This window comes from Nanorana parkeri, unplaced genomic scaffold (genome assembly GCF_000935625.1).
Source record: "Nanorana parkeri isolate BGI_ZX_2015 unplaced genomic scaffold, ASM93562v1 scaffold54, whole genome shotgun sequence".
In the NCBI taxonomy this organism is placed as follows: Eukaryota; Metazoa; Chordata; class Amphibia; order Anura; family Dicroglossidae; genus Nanorana; species Nanorana parkeri.
The window spans coordinates 172,644-187,997 of NW_017306322.1; the positions used below are offsets into that span (position 1 = coordinate 172,644).

General features: G+C 41.4%; 1 protein-coding gene across 1 annotated transcript in view; it reads right to left on the reverse strand.

Annotated features, from left to right (window-relative positions):
- FRYL (FRY like transcription coactivator) overlaps positions 1-15,004 on the reverse strand; it is a 165,625-nt gene extending 150,621 nt beyond the window's left edge. The window contains exon 1 of the mRNA XM_018575865.1: positions 14,370-15,004. Coding sequence (XP_018431367.1) covers positions 14,370-14,445 — 76 coding nt within the window. The 5' untranslated portion in view covers positions 14,446-15,004. The remainder of the gene's footprint in view (positions 1-14,369) is intronic.
- Positions 15,005-15,354: the final 350 nt, after the last annotated feature.

Genomic DNA, 15,354 nt, shown 5'->3' on the forward strand with positions numbered 1-15,354 from the left:
TACGTCGCCACGCAAACACGCGTCGGGTGCGCCTACGGATGAAACCAACGAACGCGCTACACATGTTGGGTATCGCCGCGCACGCCGGCGTGAGAGCAATAATTCTAGGGCCAGTATTTTGGGGTATCTCTAAATTGATGACCTGTGGGGGCTTTTAAAGCGTCTTTTATTGACTTTTTGGGGTACTGCAGTTTTTCGCCGTTTCACGGTCACACGCAATCTGTAAACTGGGCATGTTGGGTATCGTTTTACTCGTTGTAACCTCATCTTTTATATTTCATTAAAAAAATGGGTAATTTGTTGTGTTTTGGGGCATTTAATTAAATTTGTCACTAAATTTTGGGGTTTAATAAGGAGTTGCGCTAATATTGCGCAACATAAAAATTTTCAACTACCACCATTTTATTCTATAGGGTCTTGGCATTCAGAAAATATATAATGTTGGGGGGTTTTACGTAATTTTCAGGCCTAAAATGTGGAATATAACATGGGTGCAAAAAATGAAAAAAGGGCCTCAGTCATGAAGGGGTTAAAATGTTCATTCTAGCGAAGTCAACCGATTTGACACTTCAGCTGATAGCTATGTCGCAGGGCCAGAGCAGGTGCTGCAGAAAACAAATCCACCCATGTCATCCATGGACAGGCATCTAGAATCTCTCAGAAGGGCCCAACCCATGAAAAACAACATTTCATTTTGTATGTCTGCTTCTGCTCAGAGGTTCATTAAAGAGGTACTTTGGTGACATTTACTAATTTTGAACTTATAAGGCAGGGGTAGCCAAACTCCAGCCCCCCAGCTGTGGTGGAACTACAAATCCCATGAGGCATTGCAAGATTCTCACAGTCAAAGACATGACTCCCGGAGAGAGATGCATCATGGGATTTGTAGTTTCACCACAGCTGGAGCGCCAGAGTTTGGCTACCCCTGTTATAAGGCTTCAATGGGGGTTTTTTCTTCAAAATTACATGCTATGAATATTGCCACAGCCTAAAGGGCAAGTTCGCTTTTACAAATCTAAAGCATACAAGGCCCTTACAGCCAATGTTCAAAATGGTCTCTTTGCTCACAAAAAGTAGACAATTTATGGCCTGACTTACAACCCAGACAGATCTGAACATCCTCTAAATCACACCATAAACGGCTAGCGTGTCACATTCAACAATCGTTTGGTGTATCAGACGACCGGCATCTGTATTACTAGCGATTAGGTTGGTTTGATTTTTGGGTCCCACATATTCACGTTTTCTAAAATTGGAAGTTTTATTTATTTATATTTTTTAAGGAAAACTTTACTTTTGCAAGTGTGACTTCTATTCCTATTTTAACACTGAGATTGCTCAGGTGGTGATAACGAAGGCAGATCATTCTACTTCCTCTGCCAGATTGAGAAAGGTCACAGAACAAACAAAGGTAATTTTCTCCAGAACAGAGTAAGTAAGAATCTATAATATGTTTGCTCCAATCTTTGAAGGGGACATACAAAAAAAAAACAGGAGCTTGACTTTAAAGTGGCGCTTTTATCTTGCCTATTCAGGGCACAGTGACATCCTCTGTGTAAAGTCAACCCTAACCAATTTATTCCCACTTCACCAGCACTCCATCTTCATTCATTCTTCTATGACCACTACTGTAAAATATCCAGGACTTGCAGGAGGTGGAAGTAACATCACAGCTCACTCTGCGCTCTAACACTGGGTGACACTGGGTATGTTGGTGGCAGAGGAAGAAGCTGCGGAAGAGCGCTGGAAAGGTCAGTATAAAGTGGGGTTTACATGGGCACAGTATCCCCTTAAAGTTAAGCTTGATGGATAGATTTTTTTTTTCCAACCTATGTTACCAGTGGTACCATTATAGGGAGTAAAACTGGCCATTCACTCTGCAAATTTCAGCTGCTTCTATATGATTTACACAAAAGGGTGCCCCTGTCAGCACCCTCCCATCCAGCATCCTTCGATCAGAAAATCGAAAGAGCCAGATGGAAACTTTTCAGACGAACAGTGACAGCAGCCAAGCTTTAGTGGTGTGTAGGAAGTCTGATTGGTTGAAAACAAATATTTGAGGGTTCTGTCAGCCCAATGTTAGCACCAGGACTGTAACTCAAACTGGTCACAGACAGTTACCATATTAGATAAGATATGGATGAGAGACGTTAGAAAACCTTGCTGATAACCCCATCAGAGACTTTACCAATATCATTTGATATTTATTTTGATTTAAGCATTTGACTTTTTTAATGAATGGAGTTTTCAAAGCAAAAAGCACATTCACTTAGAATTCCATCCATCCTTCTCCAATTGTTTTCGTCAGTACGGTCAAAAACGAACATCAATGTAAACAATTAAATCAACGTTCCCAAAATTGATTTTTTTTTCCGAAAGAAGCTTAAGTGGATGGATCTCAGAAATCACATGCATAGGATGGACAATATTCCTTATTTAACTGTGGTAAAACACTGGAAAGGATTGTAAATATACAATCAAGATACACTCTATCCATAGATGTCTATCTACTAGATTGAATAAATATAAATGGCCCTGTGAAACACGAAGAACTAAGCTTGTGACATGATCAGCATGTGGATGAGGTGGAGCATTGATGAGATAGATCATTGTCAGCAACATTGTTCCCCAAAAGGTTACAGCAGTTGGAATCTTCACAACCCACACTGCACATTCACATCCATTGTCTTACATGTGCCCTTCGGCTAAGATCTCATGTCTTCTGACTGTCATAATGATGAAAGGGCAAATGCAGGTTCCAAGAGAACATTTCCACAACATATTCAACCAGTGAGTACAGAACGTCTACATTTGTTTACCATGAACTCCATCATCAAATAGGATGGTATGGGAGGGTTAGAATATACGCACGGATGATCTTCAGCATTAACAAATCCAATTTACAGAGAACAAGTCCTAACTGACAATGAAATAATCTGAATATTCAGTATTACTTTATCCCAGATGAGCTTACCTGTGAGAGATTAATATTTTTCCCTCTATAGCCCCTAACCTAATCTAAAGCTGGCCATACACACATTGGATTGTGGCTGTTTCCTGCTGAATCGCAATAATAGTGGTAGTAGCTTGCACTGGTCTTTCAGCTTCAAAGATTGGCAGGGAACAAGCACAGGGAGTGGGCGTTCAATGCAGCAAAGAGGAGCTCAAGTTCTGGCCACAGATGAGCCATGGTTACTACATACTTTTATGAGTGCAACTACCTATACACGTTGTTATATTAAGGTTATTTCACTGCACTAGGTCAGTGCGCCCCTTTTTCGGTTCTTATTTACATCTGCAGGGATCTCTAGTGCGTTCCTTGCACTCAGCCCTGGTCTGAAGACATGTGCTCTCTGGAATGAACCTCTGCTGAAATCATACACAATGCAGTGTTTACATATTCTGAACAAGCAGTAAACACTTTACAACAATCCCTTGATGAATCTCTGTGAGCTTGTTCACACCAATTGCGGTGCATTCACGAGCGGTAGCTGCTAGAACCCACCGCAATCCCTCACAAAACTTTCCCCTGCGTTCTGGGGCAGGAGGGGGCATGGCAGTGCTAAGAAGTCAATGGCAGCCCAGCCACAACCGCCCCCCCGGCACTCGCAGTGCGATTAGACGCATGACAAAACATTGCCTGTGTTCCGGTCTACTGCAAAAGCAAAACATTCTGCATGCTCAATTTTTTTGCATTTGCAGTGGCACGGAACGCAGGCAATGTTTTGCCATGCATCATGCAGGGCGTAGCTGCGGTGCCATTGACTTTAATGTTTGTTTAAGATTGTTGATTTTTTTGTTGTAATCTTTCAGGAACTTTGAAAATGAATAACTTCACAATAAAAGCAGTTAGAGAGGCGCACAAAGGCTTGATTTAAATCATATTTACTGTTTGTTAAGAATATGTAAATAGTTTTGTGTTCATAGTCTGGCCACAAGTGCACTTCAACTCTTGCAGGCACGCCTGCTTCTAGCAGCTTGCGATCTCCAATGTTCACATGTGTGCATTGCAGCATAGAAATAATTTATGGCCCCTACCATTCGAGAACATTGTGGTTGATATACTAGTGAAGGTACATTGAGCTTAGGAAATAGGATAAAGCTGTCTTCACTTCAATTCCCCATAGGTTAGCAAAAACACTTTAAAAAAAAAAAAAAAAAAAACTCACGCACATGATTGGGTAGGCAAAGTGAACACATTTACTTAATTTACTTTGCTAAGTGAACAGTCTATATTGCTTTAGTAAATAAATCCCTTTGTCTGCAGGCAGGCTGAATGCACAAAGAAGCCACGCATGCTTGGGCCTGTGATGATAGCTCTCAAAGCACAGGGAAAGAAAAGGCAGAGGTAATAGGTTATATTTGCAAAGCTGCATGGTATCCCTGGATATTTGAAAATGTATTTTAACAGAAGCTGTGCTTCAAACATTTCCTTTGTGCACTTTTGATCTTTCTCAGACGAGCATTTTATCCACTTTTATTATCAAATCAGATACAGTGTCACATGATAGAAAACGGATATAACGTAGTCATACAAGCAGCCTATGGTGGGTGTATACAAAAGTGATTTTCTTGCCAAGAAAGTTATATTTCTATTCTATTCTGTTAAACTAAAAAGTTGCTGATGTTTTACTATATTAAGTTATATCGATATGCAAAAAGCCTAAAAACAGATAAATCGATGCATCCATTACATGCACAAAGTAACAAATGTAAAGATTATGTCTGCTCTGTAGAAACAATATGAAGATTTTGTTCCCCAATATCGATTCATAAATCATACTATTACTCCTTGGATCCTGTGGTCACTTTAAACGTTCTTAATGGGCAGCAGAGAATGACAGGAGGTACTTAGAGGTGCTCACATGCATGAACCCATACCATGAAGAAATGCTCTGTCATGCCAAACACAACCAGCTTGTGTTGCCGATCTTGTCCTCCCCTCTCCCATTTTACTATAGGTCATTGAAGACGTCCATCATAGCTATAAGGGCATTGGGCTGCAGTGGCTTTGTGGTGACCACTTCTGCCTTGCAGCACTTGAGTCCTTGGTTTAAATCACATCCATGACACTATTTCCATGGAGTTTGCCTGGTCTCCCTCGGCTTGCGTGGGTTTCCTCCGGTTTTCTCCCACATCATAAATACATGGTTAGGCATTAATTGGCTCCGGTCTAAATTGTTGCCCATGTATGTATGCAAATTAGCTAGGGAACTAAAGCTGGCCATACATTATGAAAATAAGCCCAGTGGGTGCCGCTGTCGGCACCCTTTTGGCCAGAAATCCTTTGATCGGCTGATCGAAGGAGCCATTCTGAAAATCTTTGAACAAACCAGGCTCATTGGCTGCTGGCTCTGTTCAATCAGAACGCAAAGGAAGCAGCGGGGGATTCCTCGATCAATGCTCGTAAGCATGGATGGAGGGATGTGCTCTATTTTTTTAATTCAGTCCATGGGTTGAATATAAGAAAATAGAAGACCAGCTTTAGACTGTAAGCTCCTCAAAGGCAGGGACTGATGCGAGTGTGCTATATGTAAAAGAGCTGGGTAAATTGTCTGCGATATATAAATGCCTGTAGTAACTGAGTCAGTAACACAATGGGGGGAATTATTAAAAAGTATCAACTCCATTTGAGACAAGCTTTGCATCAACTGAAGTGCAGCCAGTTTTTCAATTTTCATTTTTTAAGGTGCCTACTTCAATGCTGGCTGGGTATAGGGCCTGTATCCATGGGCTTTATATTCGTCACAACTGCTCCTCTACCCATACAATTCAGCGGGAAGTAAAAAGTGGTGCAAACAGGTTGAAGCCACTTTGGACTTTGAAGAATGCAGATCAGGAGGCTGTCAACTGCAGGTTAAATGCACCTATCACTGAACTGTCAGAAACCTCACTGACAAATTAGGAGACTCGAGAGTTGGGGAGGAGGCAGGGCCAAGATCAGCTTTTACAGGAAAGTAAAAAGTGCTTCAAACTTCATCTGCCTGTATCTCTGGATCTACTGATCATTCCCACCGTTTTTCAGCATGTGCTTCATTTGACTTGCCCTAACTTGTGACAGGTTTACACCTTTGTTTACACCAAAGTCACCAAATACAAGCATTTCATCAAATGACAGCACAGCTGATTTGTAGTCCAGTGCCTGAAACCCTGCAAATATTGTTTCTCTGCCTTTCGCTACATCATGCACACAGCTTACAGAAATGATAGTGCTTAGAGCATGCCATGAAAATTGGGAACGCCAGAAAATGTAACCTGGAACAGTTATGTTGATCGAAGGAAAACATTTAAATTTACTGCATACTTTTTCTGGATCAGTGACAGCCATGAACTTGCATTTTCAGAAGAATGTCCACCCACTATATTTCTTCCATGACTTATCTCTACCTCTTCGCAGATTTTTTCCTTTTTGAGCAATGATAGGAGGGAATTCAAGAGCCTGAGAAATAGACTCTAGTCTACACACATGAATGATATTTATGCACATATTATATAATTAGGTCAGTTAGAAGTTTGTGTATTCAAACCAACATTATGAGTTCACATTGAAAAAAACACGCATCATAAAGAGCCCTGCTGGCGCTGCCGGACAGAACCAAGCAGCTGCTGGGAAATAAGATCCTAATCAACGAGTTCCAAAGAAACAGATCCTCTAACTTATCTCCAGTGAGTGGAAATGAATATAGGTGGTAGTACGACATTCACCATTAATTCTGGGTATACCATTTAGTGAACAAGCAGCAATTCATATATCACAGGTACTAATAGGGCTATAATGGAATACATAGCCAAAAAACAAATTTGATGTGATAGAGAATCTTAACAACCAGCTGTTTTAAATCTCTCTATGCCCTGCTGGTAATTTCATTCCGCAACAGCTGGGGAGCCACAGCCTGGTCTCAGTCAAATCTTACAAAAAATATGATGAAAGTTTAAGAAAAACAAGATCAAGCTATGCTTAAGCCCAAATCCATCTTCCAAAGACACCTCTTCCAAGCATGTATTTCTTTTAAAAAATTCTGTGTACATTCCTTTTATCGTAAAGATCTTTGGTCCAGCCATGTGATGGCATGAAGTAGGCTCTGCAACAGAGGGCATGTTCTTGATGCCCTGGGTTCACAGGAAGTGGGCTAATTACACTGGGAGCCAGTCAGTTAACAAGGAGGCGCTTGAACAGATCCAGGGAGTATTGCAGTGAGAGCTTAAAGCCCAATTCCATCTTCTAGAGACACCCCTTCCAGAATGCATTTTTTTTTAAAAAACAAAATTCTGTATACATTTTTTTTTTTTGTAGGAATCTTCGTTGATGGACATAAACGCTGAAATGTAATGACACAGGCATGGCGTAATTTTATTGAACATGGAGTAAATGATGATGGATGCAAAATACTTGTCATTTTCAAATTATTTCAGAGAAAGTTAAGGGCTTGTGGAAGTGTCATTTTACTGCTTTTCATGCATTACAAACTATAATCAGGTCAATAAGAAACATTTAAAAAAAAAAATTATCCTATATCATTCTTCAAGCAGTTGATACAGAAAAATATAGTCATCCCAAAGAAGCACAGATAAACTATACATAGAATATACAATATAGCCCTAATTTGCAAATTAGAGATAAGTAATGGAGCAGAGTCCTGTGTAGGATGCGAATAAGTGGAAGATGAGCTCAAATTTTTGCGGCTTATCTCTAAGCTATTAAATAGGTTTATATAATGGAGTATTGGAGTTGACCAGCAGTTTCCGTCCTGCCAAGGAGGGAGAGCATCAGCTCTTCCACGTTAGCAGGATAACCTTTGTAGCATTGAATTATAGCATGCACAGTAGACTTTCAGGATATTTGGAGATAGGCAGGTCTTCAGGGCCTAGTTATAAAAAAAAAAAAATTGGACCCGGAAGTAGACGCTGGAAGAGCCCTCAGCCGCGAGGAAGCTGTCTGATCTACTCTGCTGCATCCAAAAACCAATGACGCACATAAGGCACCGCTTGCCTGCAGGGGAGATATAGGGATGCAACTCTATGAAGAGAGTTAGAACACTATGCTACCACGAACAGCATCAGAGCATTTGGCTTTACATCAAATATACAAACATTACAATTGTATTTCCTAGAGTTAAAAGGTTGTAATGATTAAACTGTTCAATTGCATTCAATATTCAATTTCAGGACTGATTCTCTCAAAAGGGTACTGGTTCCTGATAATACAATTATGCAAACAAAACCCTTTTACACTGTTACATCACCTACTTTTTTTCTGTCACATTTGTACACATAACCAACAAAACAAATAAAAGGCAATTCTGCCAGCATACACACATTTACAAAGAGACTCTTGAAACGTTTTTGTTATGACAAAACAAGAAATAAACTAGTGCTGCAGAAATCATTCAATGTAAAAGTCCCATTTCTTGGTATTAGTGCTAAATAAACACAGCTGAAAATAGCTGCATGGCGTCCTGTTCGAAAGTGTAAAGGTGCCCACACACCTTACAATTTATCTGCAGATTTTCTGTGGTCAGATGGAAAAAGTGCAACAGATTGGCTCAGGTGTTGATTACTCCATCCACACAGTTAAGTGGAGATGGAGGAATCTGTTGCACCTTTTCCATCTGACCACAGAAAATCTGCAGATAAATTGTAAGGTGTGTGGGCAGCTTAAGGCTGGGCACACACCTTACAACCATCGCAAGACTTTTGTCTTGTGATGGTTGTAAGGTCATTTAAAAAACGTACGATCTGCCTGTCTTGGACAGGTAGATCGTACTTGTGATGATCGCAAGCCCGCCCCGCTGAGGGCTTCCGATGACCGCAATGCTGAACGGGCAGTGTGTGCTTGCGCACACCGGCCCGTCCGGCTTTTATCTTACGAACATGCTACACCCCCGCCGAAAATAGTAAGATTCTCGGCGGGTTTTCGAACATATTCCTAAGATCAAAGTCGTGCGACCTTACAGTAGCAGAGGTCGCACGGCTCCCACACACCTTACAATAATCGTACGATCGTGGGATTTCCCGCGATTATCGTAAGGTGTGTGGGCACCTTAGTTGTAAGAGGTACTGAACAGTGCAAGACACATCTACAATAGCCATATTTGGAGCTTTGTTAATGATAACCAATGCACTAGATAAGGGAAGTTTTGTGTAAATAAAAATGTAAACATATACAGCATACTATTTGTCATCTTGAAGAAGTGTCAGCATAGTTTTTAAATCCGTATGCAACCCCCTGGTGAACCAAGGGGTACAAAGACATCTTTTTTATGTTTGTGTTGTGGCTCCACCCCAGGGCTGAAGCCCAATTTATGGGTGTCCTCATGGGGGAGTTACAGACATCACTGCAGTCACTGCCCCCTCTTATTCTCATTGACCTAAACTTTTTGTTTAGTTGGTTAACACCCCTGTGTCCCGTTGGGGAGATTTTCCTTTACTTCCTTTCCTAAAGACACACCAGAAAGTGAGAGGAAATCTCTACATCACCTTATCTAAGATTCCATCTTCAGGGCCTAAGTAAAATGTGCCACAAATGAAACATTATTAAGCCACCTTAAGATAATTAACTTTTTTATATTCTCTCTAGGTTCATTGTTTATAAAGCAGTGTTTACAAATTGTGGAAAAAATAAAATGTATTTTGGTGATAGATTCCCCAATCAAAATGCAATGCAAATAAGTAGAAAACTGTACCATGTTGCTTTATACATTAAAAACTGGTCAGAATTTAGACCTGTAAAGAGGGAGGGGTTGCAGAAGGATATAACTATTTATTATAGGCATATGTCCAGACATCAGTCATATGATGGAAATAAATGAAGCAAGCAGTACGAAGTAAGGATGGGTGCAGGTTAGACAACATTCCATAGAGGGCACAGGAGACAATGCTGGCAGAGCAGCTGCACATACTGCCAATGCTAAGTCTGCAGAGTGTGAAATTCGGCTGAGGAAGGCTGGAAATAAAGGGCACAGCTTATATACTTCAATAGGACATTTCAAAAGCTTTACATTAAAGAGGTTATCTAGCTTTACCACTAGGAATGAAACAAAAGCAGTTAAAAGGAAAAATAAACATTGCCAATAAAACATAGCATAAAGAGGAACTGTTCAGACAACAGATATGCACATTTGTTGGTGATTAAAGCTGGGAATGCACTCGCAGATTTTCAGACAAACTTTCATGTGAAAAATCTCGTCAGAACCTTCGATAATGCCATCAGCGACTTCACAAATGTTGTTTGAAATTTGCCATTTTTCGAAAGAAAGGAGTTTCCTATAGTTCTTTTCTGAAAGATTCTCATTAAGATCAGCCTATTTTTAAATGTCCTTTGTTTGCATTCTAGCTGGCTGAGTTTTGTAATCAGACCCAAGGTAGCTAATTTATGTAGCGGACTAGCTTGATACATTAGACCAGACCTGGGCATTTTATGGCCAGCAGGCCACTTTCAGCCCCTTGGCTGTCCCTGTGCAGCCCGCGGTCTGGATAGGAACTGATCATCGACCTGTGCCTCCAAGGCCGATGCATTCACTGCTAGCCATAGCCCAGCGCAGGCCCCCTCCTCTTCAGTTGTCGGTTGCTAGGACCATTGGCACCCTAGCAACTAATGACATAAAAGTGTCCACCTTCTCTGCAGTCATTGGTTGCTAGGACAGCTGACATCCTAGCAACCAGTGATATCAAATGTGCTCCCAGCCAATCAGCTGCTGTCACTGTTCGAGTATTCTGACAGCAGCACATCAGCCGCTATCAGAATACAACAGCCCAGTGGATAATTAATTCGCTAAACAGCATAGATGAAAGAATCTTTTATTCTTTTTCATTCAGCCCCAAGGTTGAACAAAATCATATAACAGTGTACAGCCAGCTTTAGCACTGTAGTCTTGTAGTAAGTGTACAGATCAAATTAAATGCCCCTTTTACCTGCAGAATTTATAGTTGGAGGTTAGTTGTTTGTTGTGAATAAGAAGTCATTTTCTTGTTAGCACACATTTGATACATAACCCCACAAAAGCTTTCTTTTGGACCCAAATTGTTCTGCTGCCTTGAGGTGCATTATCACACACATGTTTAAATAAGCTACAGTAAAACAATCCACTCATTTACAATAGTTCTGTGCTGTAATATCTGTTTTAGTAACACGTTGTAAAATGTGTTAGTTTAATGCATAAACATGAATGGTCCCCAATGGGGTTTTACAGACAAAGTTAGCTTGTCTGTTTGCATTTTGCCGTCTTTGTTTTACTCATCTTCTGTTTTGATAATATCCTGAAACATTTTACAGAAATATTTATGACGTACATAAACATATAATCTATAACTCATACCTGGCAGCTAAATTCTCACCATATCAGGACACAGCGTACAAAATATCAGACAGTGTCATCACAACATAGGCAAAAAACTCTGCAGGGCCCATAGACCTGGGAGGTAAGCGTGGGGGCAGTTTGAGCATTTTTCAAACATGCCGTCTTCTTTTCACCTCATTGCATCAATGGTGTGCTGGAAGCAGCATTCATGCTTGAAATAATATAGTAGGAATGCAGACAGAAGAAAAGCGAGACTCTAGTTTATACTCTGCATCAAGATCCAGTTCTTCTATTCTTTTCTACTTAAGGTTAAAAGAGACATCGAGTTTTTCCTCTACATTTTAAATATAGAGCCCCATTCAATGTGCCTCTCCTGGAATCAGTTTTCCTTGTAATGTATACACAGGGTAAACACATGATACCTCCTCCTCTCTTCCATAGTATGCTCTGTAATGGTATATCAAATCAAAGCATCCCATAAATCAGGTAGTATTACCCAACAGGGGGTGGCTTTATTTGTAACACTCGCCAGGGAGGAAGTTGATGTCTAAATGTAAACACGGTAGTAGGAAAGGTTACAGGCACTTTGGGCCTAATGAAGCAGTACCACAAACTATCTGTACTGACCCAGAGGCAACAATCACACTGAAACTTTCATATGGAAATGTCATTCTCCAAGGCAAATTTGTATTGGATTAGTGGCTGTGGGGCACACAATACTCATTGCACATAAAGCCCACTGTGGCCTGAGCTTACACTAGTAATGTAGAACTGCTGTTAGATGGATACGCTGTCATAAAACAGAACTTTTTTTCAGGTCCCCTATATCACAGCTCCAAAGTATCTTTTTAAAAGGACATGGTCATCAATGAACACTTTTCAGGCTGCTCAAGCACATCATATGTTTGGAATTAGTGCTTTAATGATGCTGTCCTTGTTATGGCAATCCATCACACCTTTTGGCAATAATAGCCCTGTAGATTTCTTTACCCTCTGACACTTTTAGGAATGTCACAGGCTTTGTGTGGTAGAACCTGTACTGGCCTTGATGTCAAAAAGGACACTGGCTGCTGTCATTGAGGCTTCCAACACCGGATGCTGGGTGTGGGGGAAAGCCTGTGTGTCAGCAGTGACAGCAGTGAGTTCCAGCTCTGTCACTCACAGAGCGATGGAGGCTTTACAGGCAGCAGCAGGACACCCTGGTGGGCCAGTAGGGAGGAGCAGTGAGCATGCACTTCCCCGCAGCCCTGGTGTACCCTGAAGGGAAGTGGTCCAATGTTCTGATTTGAGTACATTGCAGTGTTTACTTTTTTTTTACTTTATTGAAATGTCACAAAGTGACAATCCATTCAGTTCTACACAGCCCAGTATGTTGCAAGGTGGTGTACTGCATTGCAATGCACTGCAGAGAAAACAATAAGTACTGTACGTAGCATACACAGTAATGGTGTGAACTGACTCCATAGTAAACAAGGCAAATTGCATTAAGACTGTGCTAGGCAGCAATGCCTGGCCTAAAACACCTGGTGTGAATGGGCCCTTAGTGACAAAAAACCATAACGAACTGCTATGCAAGGAAAGCAACTGTAAACCGTTTATTTATGTGAGCAGACTGAAAAGTGAATCTTGATGACAGTGTAACTAAACAGCAGGAAGCAAAGCCCAAACAATTGAAGGCTTACTGTTCCTCTTTTATTGAAACATCCCATATTAGAACTGAAAGATTCAAACCGCACTGGAACATGACAGTCTGGATCTGACTGCTGGATATGGGCAATCAATTAAACTTTTTCTGCTGTGCTAAACTCTTAAATTCCCCTGAACAGTGACAGTGTTTTTTTTTTTTACCTTATACTATTTCCTGACAATGTAAAACACACACACAAAATACTGCATCATGGCATCATCCCTTATATAGGCCGTATGAATGTCACCTCATTGTTATTAGTGAAAGGAAAAATACTGGGCTGCAATTAAATGTTGGCCAGCACAGCAGCCCATATTGTTGGCTAAGCAACCCTGTAAAGCCAGGTCTAACGTAGGGCTTTTTTTGTGCTGCGAGGACTGAATCACTAACACAAATTGTATCTATTCAGCTGACTTCAAGTTCCCCCGAGGAGTAATTTTCCACTTGCTAAAGTTTGCTTATATATCATCATTACAAATCCAGATTCGCCTATCGGCTTATTTAGTGAAGCTGCACAAGGAACCGGAATTCATTACCCAACCAGGTTCAGGCTTGATGAAATCATATTAATATAAATTTGCTGATTGGATGCTGTGGGTAACTCGCTTTACAAATTGTTTATTGCCTGGGCAGGTCTGCATATCACTAGATGAGGGGGGTTGTGCCCATCACGTCTTTGCTTACCTTTGCCAATCTCTCACTGCCACAATAAATAAATTGAAGAAGCCCCGCAGATCATTACTCGTGCAAAAGTTTATCAGCACTTCCCGACTTGCAATGGAAAGTGCGTGCTTTATGCAGGTTCACCTAAGTTGCAACATTTCTCACATGCAAGGATCAAAACAGCAAAAAAGCTGCGGCAATTTATTTTCTTCAACAAGATAAATGAGGCCCACTGTATTCAGACAGACCGGAGAGCCAGGAATTGATAGGAGATGCTATTAAACAATATCTCAGCCTTGAATTAATGATGTAGTTGTCATCTCACACTTGACACAACATACAGCAGCAGTGCAGCAATTTGTCCAAGTCAGTCCAGAAGGGAGTAACAACCCTGTATTATTTATGGGCATTCACCACTAAGCACAGGCCAGCGATTTGGTTTTAAAAGAACATTTCGTACTGGCAGAAGTATGTTACATTCATATGACTCTGGAAAGACTGTGGCTTGTCTGGAGCAGAGAGTAGCTAAGAGAAGCAAGGCAACAAGAAAACTGCTATATTTGTAACAAGGCTTACTTGGCGTATGAAGCGTCTCGCTGCTTTCTGCTTCGGGCAAAGGAATTTCACAAGATTACTGCTTATGCAAACATGGGCAGAAATCAGAATTGGGCAGCATGCAATACAGAGGAATTATGGAGAAATACATGTGAACATCTACTTACAGCTACTGCTCCAGGACTTCAGCAGAGACTTTATGCTAATCTCAAAAAACACCGAATCCTGTAAGCTTAACATCATGCCTGTGGCGGCTGTGGTTACCCAGTAGTTGGGGTGGTCAGCTTTGTCAAAGTGTTTCTCAAAGGCAGAGAAGTGCTGGCCTCCCGTGTCGCTGCTTCATTGCCATGCAGTAGTCTCTCAGTGACGCACGGATATGGGAAAATTGCTGTTCAATGCAGAAGGACTGGATAGAAAGAGGGGGGAGTAGGTTGTGGAAACAAGAGGAGAAAAGCTTCAAGTTTGCTGTCAGGAAGGTCTCAAGGACATATTCACCTCTTCTGCAGTGGAAACATGTCACCTTATGGAAAGAGCCCCCAGCATGATTTCACTTGGCACCAGACTTGTTAGTAAACAGACGTGGAGAGGGCTGACCAGGAAGCCCACAAGCGCTCTCGCCAGCTCCTGGATCCACTCAGGAAGAGAACTAGTTTAAGAAATGTCACAGCCTGAGCTGGGGCTCATGTGTCGTTCATAGCAGCAGCTGCTGGTCACAAAGCGTTATCCCCTTGCAGAAGCCCTTCCTGTGGCATTCTTTCCAGGCTCCACACACCCTGTCACTGAGCTCTGACTCTCAGCATGTGCCGTGACGGTGCAGAGCACAGCAGCCTGCCTAATGCACTTGAGATGCTGCTGCTGCTGCTGCTGCTGGCTAATGGAAGGGGAGGGTGATGTCATGAAGCGCTCTGGCTCCACGACTTTGTATCAGCAGCTCTTAGATATTGCTCAGATCCTTGCAAAGTGTCTGTTTCAGCTTCTTATGAATGTCTTTGATGTCTGCTCTCCCACTCAGGAGCATGATAAGAGGGTTTGTGTTCACTACACAGCAAATCAATTCTGGCCACTTTACAACACATACTTACTATTAAAAAAACAAATGCACTTAACAGCATCTTTGGCTACATGCTTGTACATCAGAAATATGGCAAGCGT